The 25,438-nt window shown below is 45.7% G+C and overlaps 1 protein-coding gene across 1 annotated transcript; it reads left to right on the forward strand.

Moving 5' to 3' along the window:
- The first annotated feature begins 896 nt into the window (after positions 1-896).
- Positions 897-24,982, forward strand: LOC141220273 (uncharacterized). Its single transcript, XM_073666227.1, has 8 exons — positions 897-1,250; positions 8,935-9,114; positions 10,010-10,133; positions 14,471-14,568; positions 14,647-14,725; positions 15,426-15,523; positions 15,645-15,762; positions 23,150-24,982. Exons 1-8 carry the CDS (start codon positions 1,026-1,028, stop codon positions 24,940-24,942), a joined length of 2,715 nt encoding a protein of 904 aa, XP_073522328.1. The 5' UTR covers positions 897-1,025; the 3' UTR covers positions 24,943-24,982.
- The last annotated feature ends 456 nt before the right edge of the window (positions 24,983-25,438 follow it).

The following is a 25,438-nucleotide window of genomic DNA, read 5'->3' on the forward strand; positions in this document are numbered from 1 at the left end:
CATCTACAAGACGTCACCGACCACGACCGATGGATCCTGTAACTAAGGCTCCGCTCACATCTACAAGACGTCACCAACCACGACCGATGGATCCTGTAAGTAAGGCTCCGATCACATCTACAAGACGTCACCGACCACGAGCGATGGATCCTGTAACTAAGGCTCTGATCACATCTACAAGACGTCACCAACCACGACCGATGGATCCTGTAAGTAAGGCTCCGATCACATCTACAAGACGTCACCGACCACGACCGATGGATCCTGTAACTAAGGCTCCGATCACATCTACAAGACGTCACCGACCACGACCGATGGATCCTGTAACTAAGGCTCTGATCACATCTACAAGACGTCACCGACCACGAGCGATGGATCCTGTAACTAAGGCTCCGATCACATCTACAAGACGTCACCGACCACGACCGATGGATCCTGTAACTAAGGCTCCGATCTCATCTACAAGACGTCACCGATCACGAGCGATGGATCCTGTAACTAAGGCTCCAATCACATCTAAAAGACGTCACCGACCACGACCGATGGATCCTGTAACTAAGGCTCCGATCACATCTACAAGACGTCACCGACCACGACCGATGGATCCTGTAACTAAGGCTCCGATCACATCTACAAGACGTCACCGACCACGACCGATGGATCCTGTAACTAAGGCTCCGATCACATCTACAAGACGTCACCGACCACGACCGATGGATCCTGTAACTAAGGCTCAGATCACTGATGGATCCGGTCTCTCGGCCTCTGGTCTCCTCCTGGAATCCCCTCAGTGCTGACGTCACACAGATCCTGCTCTGTCTCCAGGAATATAATCTGCGGGGAATGTTCTCTGCTCTGTATATAATGTCTCCTGGGCGCAGGTCTCTGTATAATGGCTGATAACAGAGAGAACAGAGATCCAGGAGAAGTATGAAGTGTCTGCTGCACTGAGGGGGAGGAGCTGTCGTGACATCATCATTATCACAGGTCCTTCACCTATCTCCTGAGCTCCGCCCCCTGATCACATGGCGGTGACATCACCACAGGTCCTCCAGCTCTCAGTGCAGATCTCCGTCCTGGTTGTGTGCAGCTCTTGCTCTCTGTTATCAGCCGGCAGGACGAGATCCCTCCAGCTGATCCAGTGCTCCTCCCTCCTTCTCCTGAATGACCCCCGGAGGATGGACGAGGACGAGACCACCAGAAGATTATTACACTTCACCCTGGAGATCATCTCCCTGCTGAGCGGAGAGGTAACTCCTCTACATTTCTATCAGCTTTATTGTGTTATGTAACAAGTCCGACATCTATCTGATATGAGAGCATCATGATGTGGGGGCAGAGACCTTGATTCCAGTGATCGGTCGCTTACTGGGCTGCTAGCTGCAGTTCTGATGAAATCCCTGTTTATTCTGCTGTAGCTCTAGTAGTGCTCTGAGCTCTGTATAGCTTCACCCACAGCCCTGATTGGCCGCTCTCTGTACACTGTGCATAGGCAGAAAGCTGCCAGTCAGTGGCAATAACTTAGTGACAGATTCCATTTAACCTCTTCATGACATCCACCGTACATGCAGCACCTGATGCAAGCAATCCAGAGTATTAGATCAGCGATCCGGGCAGGAAAAGTTGATGTCCCGTCCAGAGACAAGGTAAACAACAACAAAGAAAGGAAAAATTATTAATTAAATACACATATTTACATAAAAATAAATAAAGTACACTTTTGGTATCGCTGTGTCCGGAACGACCTGACCTATAAAATTGTCCCACTAGTTAACCCCTTCAGTGAACACGGTTAAAAAAAAAAAAAAAGAAGCAAAAAACAATGCTTTATCACCATAGCGCCAAACAAAAAATGTAATAACACGCGATCAAAAAGGCGAATGTAAATAAAAATGGTATCGCTGAAAACACCATCTTGTCCCGCAAAAAACAAGCCGCCATACAGCTCCATCAGCTTAAAAATAAAAAAGTTATAGCTCTCAGAATAAAGCGATGAAAAAAAAATAGTTTTCTATAAAATAGCTTTTATTGTGTAAAAGCGCCAAAACATAGAAAAATGATATTAATGTGGTACCGCTGTAAACGTACTGACCCGAAGAATAAAGCTGCCTCATCAATTTTACCACACGCGGAACAGAATGAAAAAAAAAAACATAAAAAAAATTCTGGAAGTTCTGTTTTTTGTTTATTCTGCCTCCCAAAAATTGAAATAGAAAGTGATCAAAAAATGTCGCGTGCCTGAAAATGGCACCAATAAAAACGTCAACTCGTCCCGCAAAAAACAAGCTGTCACATGACTCTGTCGGCCAAAATATGGAAAAATTATAGCTCTCAAAATATGGCGATGCAAAAACTAGATTTAAAAAAAAAAAATGCGTCTTTTAGTGTGTGACAGCTGTCAATCATAAAAACCCGATATCATTCTGGTATCACTGTAATCGCACCAACCCGAAGAATAAAGCCGTCTAATCACTTATACCGCATGAGGGACGGCGTAAAAAATAAACTCTAGGGTTAGGGTTGTGATGGGGTTAGGGCTGGGTTTGGGGTTAGGGTTGTGATGGGGTTGGGATTTTTTTCAAAAGTAGAAAAAAAAAAGATGACGATATGGCGACTAGTGTTGAGCGCAAGTGCTCGCTACCTGAGTTTGCATCGGGTGCTCGGGTATGCACCGAGTATAGCGGGTGCTCGTGTCTCCGCCCCATATGCATTGTGGCCAAAAAAACCTCACGGGGATTGCCTGCCATGCACAAGCGATCCCCACATGTTTTTTTTTGGGTGTCTAATAACCATGAAACATGCGGGCGGGGACTCGAGCACTCGCGATACATGGTGCATACCCGAGTACCTGCTGCAAAATCATGTAGCGAGCACTAATGACAACTTATTCAATATGATGACCTAATATTATCAAATTCTGTGTCGTACCTCTGGGTTCAAAATGTTCACTATACTCCTTAATAAAATCCTTGAGGGGTCTAGTTTCCAAAATGGGGTCACTTGTGGGGATCAGGGGCTCTCCAAACGCAACATGGCATCGCTAATTATTCATTACATTCAAAAAGTCAAATGGCGCTCCTTCCCTTCCAAGCCCTGCCGTGCGCCCAAACAGTGTTTTTTCCTCACATATGGGGTATCTGCATGCTCAGGGGAAATTGCACAACAAATTTTGGGGTCCATTTTTTCCTGTTACCCCTGCGAAAAAAAAAAATTGGGTCTAAAGTAACATTTTTGTGAAAAAAGTTAAATGTTAATTTTTTTCTTCCACATTCCAAAAATTCCTGTGAAGCACCTGATGGGTTAATAAAGTTCTTGAATGTGGGTTTGAGCACCTTGAGGGGTGCAGTTTTTAGAATGGTGTCACTTTTGGGTATTTTCTGTCATATAGACCCCTCAAAGTCACTTCAAATGTGATGTGGTCCCTAAAAAAATGGTTTTGTAAATTTTGTTGTAAAAATGAGAAATCGCTGGTCAACTTTTAACCCTTATAGCTCCCTAACAAAAAAATTTTGGTTCCAAAATTGTGCTGATGTAAAGTAGACATGTGGGAAATGTTATTTATTAACTATTTTGTGTGACATATCTCTCTGATTTAAGGGCATAAAAATTCAAATTTTGAAAATTGCTAAATTTTCCAAATTTTCGCCAAATTTCCCTTTTTTTCACAAATAAACGCAAGTGATATCGAAGAAATTTTACCACAATCATGAAGTACAATATGTCACGAAAAAACATTCTCAGAATCGGGGGATCCGTTGAAGCTCCAGAGTAATTACCTCATAAAGTGACAGCGGTCAGAATTGTAAAAATTGGCCTGGTCATTAACGTGCAGACCACCCTCGGGGGTAAAAGGGGGTTAATATTAATGATATAACTTAATATTCAGAAGAATTAAAGGGGTATTCCCATTCTCCAATGGGATACCAGATATATAGTGTGTTTCATATAAATGCTGTGTTTTTTTGTGTAAACTGTGCATTTTATATAAATTGTGAGACCTGCTGACAGGCAGCACAAAAAGGGTTAATCTTCCTCTAACAGGCTTGATCATGTGACCCAACTCTGTTTAATATGCAGAAGCTTCTGGAAAAACGCCTCTGGGCAGTCAGCCAATGACTGCAGCTCTAACAGTCACATGGGAGTGGGAGGAGTTAAATCCTGTGAGGTAGTTAAGGATTGAAGAGGCAGTTGGTGGTCAGACATTTTGAGAAGAGGAAGCCATTTTGTAGGTGAAGGAGTTACCTACCTTCTCCCTGACTGCTGCGCTTAAAAAAGGGACAGACACAATAAGGGGAGCTGATAGTCTTCATATTAGGAAGAATTACCTCAGGGCAGAAACAGAGCACAGCGCTGAGGAAGAAATATTCAGATTTGATGAAACCAGAGGTTCCCAGGATCTGCCTGTCTGCAGGTGCACAACAATATTCAACCATGAGTGTCATCCTGTACCTCAGCTCCCTATCGCTTGTGAATAAGGCTATGTGCCCACGATGCAGAAATGAAGCAGAAATTTTCCTGACCATTTCTGCATCTCCCTGGCAGAAAAAACGCATGCAGATTGTGCATGCGGTTTTCCTGCAGAATATATGCGGATTCACATGCAGATTGTGCATGCGGTTTTTCCTGCAGAATACATGCGGATTCACATGCGTTCCCCCATGCATTTCCGCATGTGGATTGACAAGCGCTTTCCAGGCGATTTTAGCATCACTTGGAAAGTGCTTGACAACTAGGTCACACTATATAAATCCATGCAACCGGCATGGATTTATAAAGTGTGACCCGAGAGAGTGGTAAAAATAAAAAATAAATGTATACTTTACCCTCCGATGGCCCCCGGTATCCCGCTCATTCCGTTCTCCCTCGCCGGCAACTTTGAATTGAAAGACCTGCCGACGTCAGCGTCACGTGACCCGTCACATGACTCTGATGTCAGCGCAGGTCCTTCAACTCACTGCAAAGTGCCGGGAACCAAGCAGGAGCGCTGCGCGGGCCGACAGAAGGTAAATATACATTTATTTTTTATTTTATCCTTTTTTTACAGATTTTTTAATGGTACCTGGGTGCGGATGAGACTCTCCTCTCCTCCACACCCGGGTACCATCCGCACATTAGAACGCGCCAATTACGCAAGTACAGATGCAGTCTTGCGGAATTGGCGCGTTCTAATGCAAGTCAATGGCGGCGAAAACGCAGCTTTTCCGCAAAATTAATGGACATGCTGCGGATTTTTGAGCGCAGCGTTTACGCTGCGGAAAAATCCGCATCATGGGCACAGCACATGCGGATTTCAATTGGGGAACATTGCTTCCCTTCTACCATGCATTTTTAATGCGTTTCCACGCCGTTTACGCAGCTGCAAAAACGCCGTGGGAACGCATTAAAAACGCATCGTGTGAACTCAGCCTGAGTGTCATCCTGTACCTCAGCTCCCTACCGTTTGTGAATAAGGCTATGTGCCCACGATGCAGAAATGAAGCAGAAATTTTCCTGACCATTTCTGCATCTCCTTGCCGGAAAAATGCATGCAGATTCTATGTGCGTTTTTGAAGTGTTTTTGACGCTTTTTTGATGCGTTTTGTAAACGTTTTTGAAGCCAAATAAAGTTAGTGGGGAAAAAAAAAAGGCCAATAATGTAATTTCCTAGTCAAACCCCTATTCACCATTTTGGAAGTATTCAGGATGCCACAAGAACTGCAGCCCCTGTAATTAATATAAAAAAAATATATACACATACATACTCTATGCAGATATGTACGCGTGTGTATACATGGGCTCCCCCCCACACACACACTCCTCACCCAGTATCCAATTACGGCTCTTTCACACGTCAGAATCTCCGGTACGAATGGTGATGACTTTTTCCACACATACCGGAAACACACACAGACCCATTTCAATGTATGCTTGGTCACGCATACGCTGTACAATAATCTTACATTTCAATGTATTTAAAAAAAAAAAAAATGTGTGGGTTCACGCGTATTTTTAATAACCAGCAGAGGGAAAGCAGACGGCTGAGGGCTGATATAGTCTGGGAAGTAGCCAAGGACTATGGCCCCTTCCCTTGCTATTAATATCAGGCCGCAGCAGTTAGCTTAGCCTTTACTGTCCATTCTACAGGGGGACCCAAAAAAAAAAATGACATAGTGTCCCCCTATAAATTGGAGCCAGCAAAGGCTCTGCGGACAGCTGCGACCTGATATTAATAGCCTAGAAAGGGGCCAAGGTTATAGGCCCCCTTCCAGGCTATAATACCAGCCCTCAGCCGCCCCAGATTTGGCGCATCATATTTTTGCGCCAAATCTGACGCTTAGCCTCGTTCTTCCACGCTGCCCTGGTGCGGTGGCAGGGGGTAATAGTAGTGGGGTTCATGTCAGCGCCAGCTGCCATAAAGCCCAGGTTAGTAATGAGGGGCGTCTATAAGACACCCCCATTGCTAACCTACAAAGAGCTAAAAAGAAAAAACACACACTACACCCAGAAAATAATTATTTATTTGAAATAAAACACACAATTTTATTTAATTATAGATTTACAAAAAAAAAATAATTACCTGTCCACGTTCCTGCGATGATCTCCCATGCACAGCTGTCACATCTGGAGATGTGACAGCTGTCATGGCTGCTGTAAGCTCACACTGCCGGGAACACTTCCGCTCCCGGCAGTGTGAGGCACTGACTGAGGTCACCAGAGTGCATTCAGTCAGCGCAGCTCCGGTGACCCCCCTTACGGCCCTGCTGTACCGTGGGAATTTCTCACGGTCAGCAGGGCCGTAAAGGAGGTCACCGGAGCAGCGCTGCCTGAACTCCGGTGAACTCACTTATGCAATGATGGGGCTGCTTTACGGCCCCGTCATTGTAGCGGTGGCAGCGGTTTAGAGCGGTCACATTTTATGTGGCTGCTCTAAACTGGAGATCTTCATGGGACACTCGTGGATTACTATGGAGGGGTAAGGATAAAATTGTGTTTTTTTATTTTATATTTTATTACAGGAGATTGAGGGCTTCGGGGAATTAGGTATATAGGTGAGTATAGGTGTATTTTTTTTATTTTTTACTTTATTTTAGGTGGCGATCGGCGGGAACAGGTAATGTATAAACTAAATTTCTTTAGGCAACCACTGGCCACCAATGAAATGTATTTTTAAAATTAATTGGGGACCAAACAAAAAAAAAATGGGGACTTTAAATTAATAAAAAAAAAATAGGTTGCCAAAAAAAAAAAAAAAGGGGGCATACAAAAAATAAAAAATGTATAGGGGCAAAAATATAAACCTATGGGGGCCAAAAATAACATATGGGGCAGTTTTACGGACACATTAGGGCAATTTTAACAGCAGGATCAGGCTGATGGGAACTACTGCTCCCATCGAGCTGATCCTGCTGCCACTAGTGGACGGGGGACAGACATAGGCCGATGGGAGTAGTAGTGTCACATAGACCTATGTCTGCCTGCACGCAGACACCCGCTGACAACCGCAGACACCGCGCAGAGCCCATGCTGACACCGCGCAGGTTTCCAGCGCAGACACCCGCAGACACCAATCATGACCGGGACATTCAGGTCCATCTTGTACCACCCCAGGTGCTCAGCCATGATCCAGGAAGACAGGAATGGTATGGGATTCTCGTCTTCCTGGATTTATGGGATGGCTGGAACGCCCCCGCATGAGGTCACTTCCCATTTGCTGCAGTCTTGTGTTCCAAAATCGCAGCAAATGCGCTTTAATTCTGCAAGTAGTTTTACATATTTGCAGATTTGAAGCGTTCCAATGCAAGTCAATGGCGGCGAAAACGCAGCGCTTCTGCAAAATAATTGGTGGTGCTGCGTTTTTTTTTCCCCATGAAAAAACGGAAGTGGAAATTTGAGCAGCATGTGCACAGCACACGCGGATTATCATTGGGGGATATGGCGGACCTTCTACCAAGCGTTTTTGAAGCGTTTCTGCAGCGTTTTTGCTGCTGCTAAACGCTTCAAAAACGCATCGTGGGCACACAGCCTAAGAATTTGACCCATTATCCCCAGTAAAGGGACTTCTGTTTAAGTTCTTTAGGCTTCTTTATGACTGGGGCTCGGGTGCACAGACTACTACCACCATCATCACCCTCTACCTGGAGGCATTTACTGGAAAAATATTACATTGTGGAGTTTAATTTGAGAAGAGAGGACTCTTCTCCTGACAGAAAACTGTCCACAGCGAGATACATTGTATACTGCGAGGAGTGCAGCCCCCTGCCATACACCACATGAGATTACCACACTTGTGCACACTTAAAGGGGTACTCGCATCTCCAAGATCCTATCCCAATATGTAGTAGGTGTAATAATAGTAATATTAGCAAATGCCTCTAATTAGAAATGTAGTATAGTATTTTTGATTCGCTATCTCTTACCTCATGTGCAGAGCATCGCAGGACCTTAGGTATCCATGGTTACGTCCACTGATAAAATCACAGTTAGCTGGCTAGCTGCTAGTGGTCGTAACCATGGATACCTAAGGTCCTGCGATGCCTGCACATGGGGTAAGAGAGCTAGCGAACCAAAAATACTATACTACATTTCTAATTGAAGGTATTTGCTAATATTATTATTATTATTACACCTACTACATATTGGGATGGGATCTTGGAGATGGGAGGACCCCTTTAACTGAAAAAAAAACTAAAGAAATGAACTGGAATATAAATGAGTGTACATGCAGCATGTAAGAGCGTGTTCACACATGGCCCAAATAGGGTCACTGTGTAATTTTGATCAAAATTAAAGTCAAACTAGTAAGAATTGAAAAAATTGGCCTAATCAGAAAGGTGAAAACAGTCTCGTGGGTGAAAGTGTTAATAGGAACCTGTAATTAGGTTTTGGGTTAGAAAGCCACAACTATTTCATTATCTCTCTGGGGTTTTGTGTTTTACCACTTTTCTCCATACACAGGATTACACAATAGTGAGGAAGACACCGGGGGAGGGTGTGACTCCCATCATCCATCTCCAGGAGTCAGGAGGGCGGAGCCCGGACCCCATCACAGAGCCTCCCCCGCACCCCCCGATACATGAGAGGAAGAAGAAGATCCTAGAGCTCAGCAACAAGATGATTGAGCTGCTGAGCGGAGAGGTGACTGCTGGGACATTATACAGGACCGCACTGGAGGATTCTGGGTGATGACCGGAGAGGTGACTGCTGGGACATTATACAGGACAGCACTGGAGGATTCTGGGTGATGAGCGGAGAGGTGACTGCTGGGACATTATACAGGACAGCACTGGAGGATTCTGGGTGATGACAGGAGAGGTGACTGCTGGGACATTATACAGGACAGCACTGGAGGATTCTGGGTGATGACCGGAGAGGTGACTGCTGGGACATTATACAGGACAGCACTGGAGGATTCTGGGTGATGAGCGGAGAGGTGACTGCTGGGACATTATACAGGACAGCACTGGAGGATTCTGGGTGATGACCGGAGAGGTGACTGCTGGGACATTATACAGGACAGCACTGGAGGATTCTGGGTGATGAGCGGAGAGGTGACTGCTGGGACATTATACAGGACAGCACTGGAGGATTCTGGGTGATGACCGGAGAGGTGACTGCTGGGACATTATACAGGACAGCACTGGAGGATTCTGGGTGATGAGCGGAGAGGTGACTGCTGGGACATTATGCAGGACGGCACTGGAGGATTCTGGGTGATGACCGGAGAGGTGACTGCTGGGACATTATGCAGGACGGCACTGGAGGATTCTGGGTGATGACCGGAGAGGTGACTGCTGGGACATTATGCAGGACAGCACTGGAGGATTCTGGGTGATGACCGGAGAGGTGACTGCTGGGACATTACACAGGACAGCACTGGAGGATTCTGGGTGATGAGCGGAGAGGTGACTGCTGGGACATTATGCAGGACAGCACTGGAGGATTCTGGGTGATGACCGGAGAGGTGACTGCTGGGACATTATACAGGACAGCACTGGAGGATTCTGGGTGATGACGGTGTCGTTGTTGTCAGGTTCCTATAAGGTGTCAGGACGTCGCTGTCTATCTCTCCATGGAGGAGTGGGAGTATCTAGAAGGACACCAGGATCGGTACCAGGAGGTGATGATGGAGGAGCTCCGGCCTCTGACATCACCAGGTGAGAGGAGACTCTTGTTGGCTCCGGTGGATGTGATGACGTCTCTCGGCCTCGTCCTATAATAGATGATTTTTCTCCAGACTTGCTCTGGTTTTCTCTACATTTTCTCACAGCTTTCATTCCCTGATTCTTCTCTTCTGATCTGTGAGTCGTGGTTTCTCCGCTGTCGTCTTCATCAGTCTTGAGTCTTCGTCCTCGGCGGCTTCTTTCAGAATCTTTCACCTTCCTTAGAGCATCGGTCACATTTTGTCTGCAGATTTCCCAATGGAATTTTTCATAAAGTCCCACATTCAATATAACAGCGGATCGTCCTTTGCTTTCCTTATGAGGAGGTCAGAGTTCTCGTTAAGTTCTTTCAGAGCTCGTTGCTCTGATATCATTAGATTATGATATTTCTGTCCTTGAAATTTTGTGTTCTTTTTAATGTAAGTAGTTCATCTTCAATCATTTCCTAGAAAACATCCAAGACTGGTGGACGAGACTTGACCGGATAGTAATAGAGATTTTTTTATAACAAACGATTGAAAGTAACTGTCTGTTGTGTTGAATCGCTGGAGTTTTATGATCAAGAAGTGAACTCTGTTCATCAAAAGTTCCAGTTCTATTGGGAACATCATCATGAGAAACTTCTTGTAACGAGTTCTCCATGTTCTCATTCTGTTCATTGACCATGAAATGACAACGCAAAGTGAAAGTTCTCACAAACTTATTCACATCTAATAAAGTTCTATGAACGTCAAACTCAATTGTCGGGGAGAAGGTTAAGCCTTTGGATAGAACTGTAACTTCAGCCTCTGTTAATTACTGTCACTAAAGAGATGAAGCGTTTTCTTCAAAGGGCTAAAAATATATCTTTATTATTAACAAATAAAAAAAAAACATATAGAGGAATACCATATGTATTCATATACAAATACAATATATACGAAAAGTGAGGTACAAGTTCAGGAAGAACAATGGTGGTATACCTGGATATAAAGCTTCGTGTACTGCACTGCTACATCTAAGGCCCAGACCAAAGGTGAAATTATCCTATTAAGTAAATACGAAATATGGGTCCAATTATATGTTAGAGAGTATACTAATGCGTAAAGGTCCATAGCATACATCACATAAGTAATATATAATATCAGTTATTTATATCATTATAATGAAAAAGTTTCTGACTAGAGAAACACTATCACAAGTAAGCATTATACCTCATAGACATAAAGGATATAGTAATAAACATATAAAGTGATAGGTTCAGTCAGTATGCTGGGCAAAGGTGATACAAATAAGCATCAACAGACCAAGTGCAATAGGACACAATAGATAGACATAATGGTAATGTTACCAGCAGTGCAGGAAACCAGGGACCCAACCAGCAAAGGCTAAACAGACAGCTGCCGGCTGATATTAATAGCCTGGGAATTGGATATTGTCCCCCTCCCAGTGCAAGAACACCAGCACTCAGCTGCCCAAGAATTGGCGCATCCATAAGATGCACCATTTCTGGCGCCTAGCCTCGGCTCTTTCCACTTGCTCTGGTGCGGTTACGAGTGGGGTAATACTATTGGGGTTGATGTTAGCTTTGTAATGTTTGCTGACTTCGAGCCCAGGGGTTAGTAATGGAGAGGCGTCTATAAGACACCCCCATTACTAACTCCGTAAGTTTAGTTAAAAAAGCACACACACAGAGCAAAGTCCTTTAATTGAAATGAACACTCCCAGACCCTCTTTTACCCTTTATAAAGATCAAATTAAAATACAAAATAATCCTCACCTGTCCGCCGATAATCCTTATGTGATGCTGTCCAACAAAAATCCCCAGCCGTGCTACATCTGGATTGTTTGATGTGACTGCTCAGCAAGCCAGTAGCGTGAGAATGCTCCTGCAGTGTTTAGCACTGCTCTGACTAAGGTCGCCGGAGTTCATAGCCAATGAGCTCTGGTCACCTTACTGACGTCACTGCTCGCTGCACTGACCAGTGTGTACTGGCTGGCGGGCTGAGCCATCGCTCAACACACCATACAGATGTAGCAGAGCTGGAGTTCGTCACGGGACATCATCAGTATGGATTATCTGCCGACAGTTCAGGATGACTTTGTTTTTTTTTATTTTTCTTTGGATATTATTAAATGGGTAAAAGGGTCGGGAAGTGTTTTGTTCAAATAAAGGACTTTGCTCTGGGTGTTTGTGTTTTTTACTTAAACTGATGGGGGTTAGTAATGTGGGTGTCTTGTAGACGCCTCTCCATTACTAACCTTGGGCTTGAGATCAGCTGACATTACAAAGCTGACATCAACCCCAATATTATTACCCCATTTGCCACCGCACCAGGGAAAGTGGGAAGAGCCGAGGCTAATGGATGCGCCATTTTTTGGGCGGCTGCAGGCTGATGTTATTAGTTTGGGAGGGGGTACAATATGCATGGCCCCTTCCTAGGCTATTAATACCAGCCTGCAGCTGTCTGCCTAGCCTTTTCTGGTTATTAAAAATAGAAGGGGCCCCCACATCATTTTTTTGGGAGGGGGTCACCCCTTGTTAATAACCAGTAAAGGCTACGCAGATGTTAATATTAATCCCCTGGGAAGATCTATGTATATTAATGTTTATTACCCGCTTCCCAGACTATAAGCATCAGCTGTCCGCTTTCCCCCTTTGCTTTTTTTACTTTAAATTCTTTAATTATTAGCTAAATCCATGTACAGCAGCTCCACACGCCCTGCACTGATGATATATCTCACTGACTCATTTCTATCTTTCTAGATCTATAAAAAATGTTTTATTAGTTAGAAAATTAGCCTGAAATGTCAGAGAATGACCGTCTGTAAAAGCTGATGTTATAAACGCGTTTGATACGGATGTCATACAGATGCGAGACAGGTGAGAGAAGTCGCATCGTACTCGCAAGACAATCATCCTACTGTTCAGGAATATCCGACCAATTTTATTTCAGCCGATGAGTGCGATCCCTTAAATGCGACATGTTAGTAACGGCTGATTGACGTCAAACTGGCCATAGATATAAGTATTGGGGAGCAGGACTGCAGACTTAAAATACAAAAGGGGAGAAAGGAGGAAACTTAAAATTGGTTTTGTAAATTTTGTTTGAAAAATAAGAAATTGCTGATTAAACTTTTACCAAAAAAAATAAATCTGATGTGAAGTAGACATGTGGTAAATGTTAGTTATTCCATACAAAATAGTTAATACATACCTGGTTAAAAGGCATAAAAATTAAAAGTCCAACATTTTTTTTGTAAAATTTTCGATATTTTCATAAATAAACGCAAAAAAAAAGCCAAATCCTAAATTTACCACTAACATGAAGCACAATGTGTCACGAAAAAACAGTTTCAGAATCAGCGGGATCCGTTGAAGCTCCAGAGTTATTACCTCCATAAAGTGACAGAGGTCAGAACTGTAAAAAATTGGCCCGGTCAGGAAGGTGAAAACAGACTGGGGAGTGACGGGGTTAAAGGGATGTTTGTTCAGAAGAATATGTATTATGGAGCTTTTCTGTGGAGTCTGACCCGACAATCTCTCCTTGGCTCCCCGTGTGCATCAGTAAGCGCCCATGACCCCGGTGTCGGCTCTCTAGTTGTCCTTTCTACACATTGATAGGCACTAACCGCTGCGTACCGGGTGCTCCCCACAACACCGTCCTTCCCGGCGCTGTGACTTCATCCGTCAGCCGTACATGTGCCCTTTTTTCCTCCTTCAGAGACAAACGCAGAACTTGCTGCCTATTTTAGTGTTTATATCGAGGCGGATGTTGAGAGTTATCTCTATTTAAAGAAGAATAAGAAAGCGGTAACCCGTCTTTTAATAGATCAGGTTCTCTCCTCTTAGTGATCCCAGAGGATCCTGTCCAGGAGGGAGGCCGTGTCCTCATGATGACATCATGAGATCTCAAAATACAATCACTGGTAAATGGTCACCGTCCTTCCCACCAATCTACATAACGGTGAATTAGGACAGAAGAAACCGATGGATAGAAATGTGGAGCTTTCTCCAGCTCCTCTGTGGTTCCATCCCTGGAAACGAAACTTGGAGAAGTTGTGTTTCTTAGTACGGCTCCTTCATCTGACTGACGAGGGTCTTCTCTGTCCCTCTCCTCAGGGTCCTGATCCTCCGGGTGCAGAGCAGAGAGCATTAGGCTTTGGCCTCGCTGATTATCACTTCATACTTGAGGCCACAATGTGCTGGGTCCTTGGTACCCGTGGTGAGGACCACAACAATGTAATTTATTCCCTGATACATAAACATAGAATTACTGGTACTGAGAGACGAGTCTCATATATAGACTGATACACGGCAGGTCATGTATTCAGTCTGTGTGTCTCCACAGATGGATCCAGGAGGAGAAATCCACCAGAGAGATGTCCCCGTCCTCTGTATTCACAGGACTGTCCAGAGGAGAATCACAACATCCCGGAGGATCATCAGGTAGATGACACTGAAGTCCCCACAACATCGGACCATGAAGTGATGGGACCTGAGCTCATCTTACATTTTTATTTTTAGGGTGAAGATCTGGTTGATATTAAGGTTGAGGTTATACATGGAGCACAAGACGCGATCGCAATATGGGCCGATCAGCAGGGTGAGGAGGGAGACTGTCATGTCTGTTCTGTGGTCACCTACTACTACTCCCATAATTTCATCATAACATGTGTGGTAGATCGCTCACACGGAGGTAGACACAGGTACACTGTTTCTTTAAAAACTTCTCGTTGGTTTATTAAAATGCAGCATAAACCAACACTGAGTCCATAAAAGAAATCACGGCCCTTTGGCCAAAAAGTTCTCGTTGGTTTATTAAAATGCAGCATAAACCAACACTGAGTCCATAAAAGAAATCACGGCCCTTTGGCCAAAACAGGAAACAAAGCAAAATGGTAACACAAAAGCACAGTCTTTGTGATAGCAGGGATCCACCTTCTGAGAGTTCAGCAACTCCATATGGTTCAGGAAAAACAAACACAAGATCCTCTCTGGAGCTAGCTTCTCCAGACACTGAACACTGAATGCCTCAGTAGGACTTGTATTTAAATCAAAGACCACACTCTGAGATGGAGATATGGTGAATGACCTCCCACCCTTCACAATGATCATTCACAAAAAACACTCCCTTTTAACATGGAAGTTTAACCTCTTTAAGCAAATAACATGTTGGAGCAAATTTCATGGTTTCAATTCACAGAAGCTAATAGCCTCCGTGAAATATATCTTCCCTCTATCACTTTACCAGTGACTTTGCCACACATGACACAATCTATTCCGTCACTGTGTGTTTCCTACAGATGGATTCAGGAGGAGAAATCCACCAGAGAGATGTCCCTGTCCTCTGTATTCCCAGGACTGTCCAGAGGAGAATCACAATGTCCCGGAGGATCATCAGGTAGACTGTGCTGAGCCCTGTACTGGATCTGTATATAGGGGACATTTCTGATTGAGGTCATAGATGCCACAGATTTTCGTGGTTTCTTGTATTGTGCTGATTGTTACATCTGGTATATCAGGAGGAAGATCCAACTAAGAATAAAGTGAAGGACGAGACAGAAGAAGAAGCGATGACGGGGGGGGATCAGCCGTGTGTGAGTGACGGGAAGGAGGAGATTCCGGTAGATGTTTCCACAGGTATGTAATAATGACCAGCGTGTGATGATGATGATGATGACCGGTGTGTGATATCGTGTGGAGTCTCCGGTGCAGTGAAGCTTTATCCGCTGTCCACATCACAGCAGAAGCGTCCGGTGATGGCGCGGCTGCTCCTGTAGAGTCCGGCTGTGCTCTGATGAATACCGGGGCCGCCTCCACACCTCTTCTTAATGATTTAGGAAGCACATATTAGTTTTCCTTTACCTTCTATAATATTCTTTCCATCCTTTACGTCCATATTTTCCTTACACAAGTCCGTGCTGCCATATAAATGACTGAGCTTGTGCTCCAGGTTATGAATCTCCCCGTCCTATGGATCTCGGTGATGTAGCAGCCACTGCCTGGTGCTGACGAGTGACGACACATGTCACATGTAGAGTCGTCCTACCTGTCGCCTCTGTTTGCCTCCCACTGCCTCCTACATTGAGGCCGGCGTTCTGGTCCCTCCTCATCCAGGCCGGCTGCCCGGTGGCATGAAGACCCCTATGGTAAGTCAGTAAGTGCCATGCTATGGAGGTGTGGGTCAGACATACTGCTGTCGTCCCTCTGCCACTATGGAGGCCATCTTGGATGTAGGAGGACCAGAACACAGGTCTTAGTCAGAGACAAGCGGAGGACACCAGGTAGGTGACAGTACATGACAGATGTTTAGTCCTCTGTGCCGGGTGGAGAATTGCTTCATCATAAAAGGGATTAGGAGCTCGTATCTACAAACAGCGGCGATGGCCGCATCTAGAGTTGTCATTATCTTACATCATGTCGGTTTTTGAGATCTGGTTCAATCAACATATAAACATGGAGACTAAATACTGCCCAGAGGGGGCGCCCTTCACCATGCACGGATTATATCCCCTGTCAGCGTCTCATTTATGGTGAATCTTTTAATATGGAGAGATTCACTATATGGAGAATAGTATTGGGCCACACGCATTAATCACTGCATTCTGGCTTCTCCTTCAGGCCCTGTTGTCCCCCCGGTGTATAACATCCAGCCCTGTCCCACCCCCCAGTATATAACATGTGGCTCCTCGGTGTGTATTGGTTACAATTTCAACTGCTGGGTATATAGATCCTGGGGGGCATACTCAGGGGGTGATATGTGCAGGAGAGGCCAGATGTTATACAGGGGTTATATTCACAATAACCAGGGTGTACTTTATTATAAGAGCACATTGTGATTTTGGGAACGTCCCTTTAGAAGAATCTTCACTCTCGGTCTCTCCAGACAAGATGTCGTCTAGGAATCGTCCCCCCATCTGAGCCTCTAACTTCAATAAATAATTCTCTTTCCAACAGTAAAATACATAAATTACCAAAAGAAGGTAAGAAGACGTCCTCATCCAGGTTCCGAAAGTTTTAAGTTTTTTTGTTTTTGTTTTTTTTACCAATAAATTGGATGAAATTCTTTTTCTGACAAGAATTGTTACCAAAGAAAGAAACTGCTGCTCAGATTCCCGGCCGTTCCTCCGACATTTATGAATGACATGATAACCGGGTGTCACCGTTCTCCATACATGTGTCCCCACACTTCTGACACTCAGCTCTGATTGGACAATGTAGGGGAACAATGGTAACGCCCAGTTGTCAGTATTTCCTTACATTTATAGGGTGAATAGCAGGAGAACTGCGCAGCTTAGTGACCAATAACATTATGACTCCGGAAATGAGAGGACGAGAAAGTAAAAAAAAAAAAATTAAAAATCAATAAAGAAAAAATGTATCTGTAAGGCCGATAATGGGGGAAATGATTTACAGATAAAATGACCAAACAACTTACAATCCTAGAATGTTCTGGTTGGAGGGGACCACCTCCAGGGTCCCCGTATCCAGCCCCCTGCTCAATGCAGGACTCACCATCTCAGACAGATGTCTGTCCGGCCTCTGTTGGATTGTTTTCTCCATTCTTGATGGTTTATTTCTCATTACTGACCTCGCTGTATGAGGAGCTTTTTTGTGGGGGATGAGTTGTATTTCTCATCTTGTTACTTTATCATCTTTATTCTGCTGTTATTTTTTAGAATTTTTCTCTCTTCATGAGCTGCACAAGTTGAGTGATAAAACGACCGTCCACCCTGAGACTGAGAAGTGACTATACGGTTATCATATATAGACTCCCTTCCTTGTGTCCTCCATTTGCCTCCTGTAACGGTGAACCGATGGAGGAAACCTGGCAGTTCCTAATAATAAGGCGCTTACACACAGTCTCCATACAGCCGGTCCCAGAGGTTTCCCGGCTTCCATCTTTTTACCACTGTACAGTGATCTGGACTTACAGCACAGACACCGGGGCTGCTCCACATAGTAGTGCTGGCTGGTAGAGCGAGCTGGCAGAAGAAGGTCGACATGTCAGATCTGACCCAAAGATGGCAGGTACTAGACAATCAAGAAGCGGGACGAGGTCAGAATCAGGAAGCCGAGTAAGAATGGTCCTGTAGATGGAGGCCTAAGTCATCCCGGGGTATTATGGAAGCCAGACAAGGTTACCAAAGACAAACAGGAGCAATGAAAGCAGGTGCAGAATACATCTGTAACTGGTGACGCCCCGCAGACTGCTGGGAGATTAATAGGATGTGGCGCTGCCCTATAGGTCACAGCACAGGAAAGGCAGGGGAGGGTGGGGTAGACGTATTACTGCACTCACCATACCACTGCACTGGCCGCCCTGGAAGCCGGGGGAAGGGACCACCGATCTGAGGGGGCAGCGGAGGGCAGAGGACCCCATAGGGGACTGTACAGGGAAATGTGTAGCGTTCAGTCCCGGGGTGGAGGGTCTCTGTAACTGCGGTAATACAACTGATCCAAGCCAATAGCAATATATTTATTTCATTTTCTTTTAGGACTTTTCTACAATAAATACTTTGTTTCTTTTCAGACATTTTTGTGTTACCAAATCCTGGCGGCCATAAACCATAAGCGATGTATTGTTACATGGTGACAGTATTCCTCATTGTTCCCATATAATATACACAACGTCCTGATCAGTCTTTATTACACAAGAATAAGAGGAATAAACTTCATGAATTGTAAGAATAGACGAGATGGAAATAGGAGACTTTGTCCCCGGAGTCTCCACAGAAATCTGTGTATTTCTTCTTCCGTCTCAGGATTCTCGGTTCCGGGGTAAAATCTCTATTCAGTTAGGAAACATTGTTCCATCACTGAGATCGGAGGTGACGGCCGCTACTGATAAGATTCTGTGTAGGGGGAGGGGAGAGGAGGGCGGGGCTAGAGGCTGAGCTCCTCCCATCTACATGGACTCTGACCAGTAGTGACCGTCCTCTCCTATCTCAGTAATGGGACGCGTACACCCGGCGTCAGAGGCTCAATGCAGTGAGGAGGAGAAGCCGCGCGCATGCGGTAGGTTTGTCATGTTCTCAAGCCTCCAAAGCCGTGATGACATGCTAAGTGGGACGACTACTCTGGGGTCACGAACGCCTCATCGACAAATCAAAGGCCTCATAAACTTTAGAAATACAATACTTTTTCTAAAGATCTGTTTGTGTGTTTAATGTAATAGAGATGTTAGGTGGAGAGTTTATATCTGCAGACACATCTGCTGCGGGTTCTGGGGGCACAGGAAACGGACAGTTTCCCTTTAAACATTATTTTTAAGGACATATATTTAGGGTTTCGGGCAGGGGCGGATGTATCACATGTGCACTAGGTTCAGCTGTATATAGACCAAGTAATGTAAGGAGGCTCCAGGGGATAAGGAGGATCCGTGGTGTAGGGAGGCTCCAGGGGATAAGGAGAATCCGTGGTGTAGGGAGGCTCCAGGGAGTAAGGAGGATCCGTGGTGTAGGGAGGCTCCAGGGGGTAAGGAGGATCCGTGGTGTAGGGAGGCTCCAGGGGATAAGGAGGATCCATGGTGTAGGGAGGCTCCAGGGGATAAGGAGGATCTGTGGTGTAGGGAGGCTCCAGGGGATAAGCAGGCTCTGTGGTGTAGGGAGGCTCCAGGGAATAAGCAGGCTCTGTGGTGTAGGGAGGCTCCAGGGGATAAGGAGGATCCGTGGTGTAGGAAGGCTCCAGGAGATAAGCAGGCTCTGTGGTGTAGGGAGGCTCCAGGGGATAAGGAGGATCCATGATGTAGGGAGGCTCCAGGGGATAAGGAGGATCTGCGGTGTAGGGAGGCTCCAGGGAATAAGGAGGATCCATGATGTAGGGAGGCTCCAGGGGATAAGCAGGCTCTGTGGTGTAGGGAGGCTCCAGGGGATAAGCAGGCTCCGTGGTGTAGGGAGGCTCCAGGGGATAAGCAGGCTCTGTGGTGTAGGGAGGCTCCAGGGGATAAGCAGGCTCCGTGGTGTAGGGAGGCTCCAGGGAATAAGCAGGCTCCGTGGTGTAGGGAGGCTCCAGGGGATAAGGAGGTTCCGTGGTGTAGGGAGGCGCCAGGGGATAAGCAGGCTCCGTGGTGTAGGGGAGGCTCCAGGGAATACGCAGGCTCTGTGGTGTAGGGAGGCTCCAGGGGATAAGCAGGCTCTGTGGTGTAGGGAGGCTCCAGGGAATAAGCAGGCTCTGTGGTGTAGGGAGGCTCCAGGGGATAAGGAGGCACCATGGTGTAGGGAGGCTCCAGGGGATTAGGAGGATCCATGGTGTAGGGAGGCTCCAGGGGATAAGGAGGCTCTGTGGTGTAGGGAGGCTCCAGGGAATAAGCAGGCTCTGTGGTGTAGGGAGGCTCCAGGGGGTAAGGAGGATCCGTGGTGTAGGGAGGCTCCAGGGGATAAGCCGGCTCTGTGGTGTAGGGAGGCTCCAGGGGATAAAGAGGATCCGTGGTATAGGGAGGCTCCAGGGGATAAGGAGGATCCATGGTGTGGGGAGGCTCCAGGGGATAAGCAGGCTCTGTGGTGTAGGGAGGCTCCAGGAGATATGGAGGATCCATGGTGTAGGGAGGCTCCAGGGGATAAGCAGGCTCTGTGGTGTAGGGAGGCTCCAGGGGATAAGCAGGCTCCGTGGTGTAGGGAGACTCCAGGGGATAAGGAGGATCCGTGGTGTAGGGAGGCTCCAGGGGATAAGCAGGCTCCGTGGTGTAGGGAGGCTCCAGGGGATAAGGAGGATCCGTGGTGTAGGGAGGCTCCAGGGAATAAGGCGGATCTGTGGTGTAGGGAGGCTCCAGGAGATAAGGAGGATCCGTGATGTAGGGAGGCTCCAGGGGATAAGAAGGCTCTGTGGTGTAGAGAGGCTCCAGGGGGTAAGGAGAATCCATGGTGTAGGGAGGCTCCAGGGGATGATGAGGATCCGTGGTGTAGGGAAGCTCCAGGGGATGATGAGGATCCGTTGTGTAGGGAGGCTCCAAGGGATAAACAGGCTCTGTGGTGTAAGGAGGCTCCAGGGGGTAAGGAGGATCCATGGTGTAGGGAGGCTCCAGGGGATAAGGAGGATCCGTGGTGTAGGGAGGCTCTAGAGGATAAGGAGGATCCGTGGTGTAGGGAGGCTCCAGGGGATAAGGAGGATCCGTGGTATAGGGAGGCTCCAGGGGATAAGGAGGATCCATGGTGTAGGGAGGCTCCAGGGGATAAGGAGGATCCGTGGCGTAGGGAGGCTACAGGGAATAAGCAGGCTCCGTGGTGTAGGGAGGCTCCAGGGGATGATGAGGAACCGTGGTGTAGGGAGGCTCCAGGGGATGATGAGGATCCGTGGTGTAGGGAGGCTCCAGGGGATGATGAGGATCCATGTTGTAGGGAGGCTCCAGGGGATGATGAGGATCCGTGGTGTAGGGAGGCTCCAGGGGATAAGGAGGATCCGTGGTGTAGGGAAGCTCCAGGGGATAAGGAGGATCCGTGGTGTAGGGAGGCTCCAGGGGATGATGAGGATCCGTGGTGTAGGGAGGCTCTAGAGGATAACGAGGATCCGTGGTGTAGGGAGGCTCCAGGGGATAAGGTGGATCCGTGGTATAGGGAGGCTCCAGGGGATAAGGAGGATCCATGGTGTAGGGAGGCTCCAGGGGATAAGGAGGATCCGTGGCGTAGGGAGGCTACAGGGAATAAGCAGGCTCCGTGGTGTAGGGAGGCTCCAGGGGATGATGAGGATCCGTGGTGTAGGGAGGCTCCAGGGGATGATGAGGATCCGTGGTGTAGGGAGGCTCCAGGGGATGATGAGGATCCATGTTGTAGGGAGGCTCCAGGGGATGATGAGGATCCGTGGTGTAGGGAGGCTCCAGGGGATAAGGAGGATCCGTGGTGTAGGGAAGCTCCAGGGGATAAGGAGGATCCGTGGTGTAGGGAGGCTCCAGGGGATGATGAGGATCCGTGTTGTAGGGAGGCTCCAGGGGATGATGAGGATCCGTGGTGTAGGGAGGCTCCAGGGGATGATGAGGATCCGTGGTGTAGGGAGGCTCCAGGGGATAAGGAGGATCCGTGGTGTAGGGAGGCTTCAGGGGATAAGGAGGATCTGTGGTGTAGGGTGGTTAATGGAATAAGGAGGCTCCAGAGGATACATGGAGGCCCATTTGCACTACAGGTTGCTCACATACTCGAATCATTCCACTTTCTACCACTGTAGATTTTTCTTCTCAGACATTGGGAGAAGGACTCCCCTGGGTACTGTAATTAGGATTTAACCCTGTAATATGACTTCGGTGCTATTTCATTCTTCTAAGGATTCGTATCATGTCCTTACTGGGGTTGAGCGAGTATGTTCTGTCCGAGTATGCTCGGGCCAAGCTTCGAGTATTTACAGCTGCTCGGTGATAAGGTTAGATCGCTCCCGTGTGCATGATTTGCAACTGTTTGACAGTTTTATTACATGTGAGGAATATGTAAGAAATAGACATTCCTCACATGTAATAAAGCTGTCAAACAGTCGCAAATCATGCACACGGGAGGGATTCAACCTTATCACCGAGCAGCTATAAATACTCGGAGCTCGCCCGAGCATACTCACCGAAAGGGTTAACAGAACATACTCGCTCAACACTAGTCCTTAGGTATACTGTGGACATGATTACGGCGGCCACCTTTATGAGGCCCACCTTTGTGATTAGTCAGTCTCATTTGCATGCAGTAATAAAAGATTAAAACTCAATTTTTAATTGCGTGGACACTTTTCTACACTAAGGGCGAGATAGGAAGCTTGAGAGAGTGAAATGGCACTGGTGGTACATTAAGGGGGTAAATCCTGATGACAGGTTCCCTTTAAGAACTGTCTATTTGCTGTCTAATCTCTGCCACCCCTGACTTGTGCCAATGTCACCAGTTTATAAGTGTTATTCACTTTACTCGTCATTGTGTTAATGTTATGGCATGTAGTTGTCTTCCTTATTACCGGTACTTTGACTGACGAGGGTCTTCATTGTGAGATCCAGAAAATAAATGTGTAAATCTCTTTGGATATGATTTTTTTAACAACATAAATCTGTCTTTCATCCTTATAGGAAATCCCTGTGAGAATAAAGGTTTATCACTAAATTGTAAAAAAGAAGATATATGGGAGCACTCTAATGGAGGAAACCTCATCACCCTTCCTGCACCTTCTGGACTTCACAGCACTTCACTTTCTTATAATCCTCCTAATCATGAGGAATCATCTCCTGAGCAATCTCACATTGTTATCACAATTCCAGGTGACACAGATACAAGATTTCAGTGTGACAAGCAATTTACTAAAAGCTCAGATTTATTGACACACAGAAAACACAAAGGAGAAAAGTCATACTCCTGTTCAGAATGTGGGAAATGCTTTACAAATAAAACAAAACTTGTTATACATCAGAGAAGTCACACAGGAGAGAAGCCATATTCATGTTCAGAATGTGGGAAATGCTTTACAGATAAAGGGAATCTTATTTCACATCAGAGAATTCACACAGGAGAGAAGCCGTATTCATGTTCAGAATGTGGGAAATGCTTTAGACATAAATCAAGATTTATTATACATCAGAGAATTCACACAGGAGAAAAACCATTTTCATGTTCAGTATGTGAGAAATGCTTTACAGATAAAGGGACTCTTATTAGACATCAGAAAACTCACACAGGAGAAAAGCCATATTCCTGTTCAGAATGTGGGAAATACTTTACATATAAATCAAAATGTGTTAGACATGTGAGAATTCACACAGGAGAAAAGACATTTTCATGTTCGGAATGTGGGAAGGCCTTCACAGGTAAATTAAGTCTTGTGTTGCACAAGAGAAGTCACACTGGGAAGAAGCTGTATTCATGTTCAGAATGTGGGAAATGCTTTACAGATAAATCAAGATTCATTAGACATCAGAGAATTCACACAGGAGAAAAACCATTTTCATGTTCAGTATGTGGGAAATGCTTTAATGATAAAGGGACTCTTATTAGACATCAGAAAACTCACACAGGAGAGAAGCCATATTCATGTTCAGAATGTGGGAAATGCTTTACAGATAAATCAAAATGTGTTAGACATGAGAGAATTCACACAGGAGAAAAGTCATTTTCATGTTCAGAATGTGGGAAGACCTTCACAGGTAAATTAAGTCTTGTGATGCACGAGAGAAGTCACACTGGGGAGAATCTGTATTCATGTTCAGAATGTGGGAAATGCTTTCCAACTAAATCAAGATTTATTATACATCAGAGAATTCACACAGGAGAGAAGCCATTTTCATGTTCAGTATGTGGGAAATGCTTTACTGATAAAAAGACTCTTAATAGACATCAGAAAACTCACACAGGAGAGAAGCCATATTCATGTTCAGAATGTGGGAAATGCTTTGGATATAAAGGGAGTTTTATTAGACATCAGACATTTCACACAGGAGAGAAGCCGTATTCATGTTCAGAATGTGGGAAATGCTTTCCAGCTAAATCAAGATTTATTATACATCAGAGAATTCACACAGGAGAGAAGCCATTTTCATGTTCAGTATGTGGGAAATGCTTTATTGATAAAAAGACTCTTATTAGACATCAGAAAACTCACACAGGAGAGAAGCCATATTCATGTTTAGAATGTGGGAAATGCTTTACACATAAATCAAAATGTGTTAGACATGAGAGCATTCACACAGGAATAAAGCCATTTTCATGTTTGGAATGTGGGAAGTCCTTCACAGGTAAATTAAGTCTTGTGAAACACGAGAGAAGTCACACTGGGGAGAAGCCGTATTCATGTTCACTATGTGGGAAATCTTTTGTAAATAAATCGTATCTTGTTAGACATGGGGGAAGTCATACAGGAAAGAAAGTGTAATCGTGTACACTGTGTGTTTTAAAATTTTTAATAAAATTGCTCAGAATAATCAGTACACTTCCTTTGATAAGTAAGATTGTCATTAATATCTCACTGAATACCAGAACAATTTCTAAAATTTTCCTTTCCCCCATGACCAGCGCCACACGAGAGAGGGAATTCACCCAATAAGGACAGGAAGCGTACTGAATAAGAGGGCTGCACCTCTACCCCGCATCATTTTGGTTTCCTGTCCATGAGGGAACCTGAAGCTGAAGAATCAGGAGAGGAAAGTTAAAGGAGAAACTTACCCAGGCCTTGCCTGGAAGAAAGGCTCCTTGTCTATAGTGCCGTGTCGGGTCCTGGAAGCGCCACCGCTGGTTGCTTGAGGGCTCATGTAGATGCGAGCGCCGAAGTCCTTTTGGATGCCTGCTGGCCCCAACAATGTCCCAGGCTTGCGCATGTGCAGGACGCCCTGGGATTGGTGCGCCCTGATGAAGAGCATGCCGGAGACTTC

Source organism: Phyllobates terribilis, unplaced genomic scaffold, assembly GCF_046119375.1.
Source record: "Phyllobates terribilis strain yellow unplaced genomic scaffold, ASM4611937v1 Scaffold_279__1_contigs__length_2497574, whole genome shotgun sequence".
NCBI lineage: Eukaryota > Metazoa > Chordata > Amphibia > Anura > Dendrobatidae > Phyllobates > Phyllobates terribilis.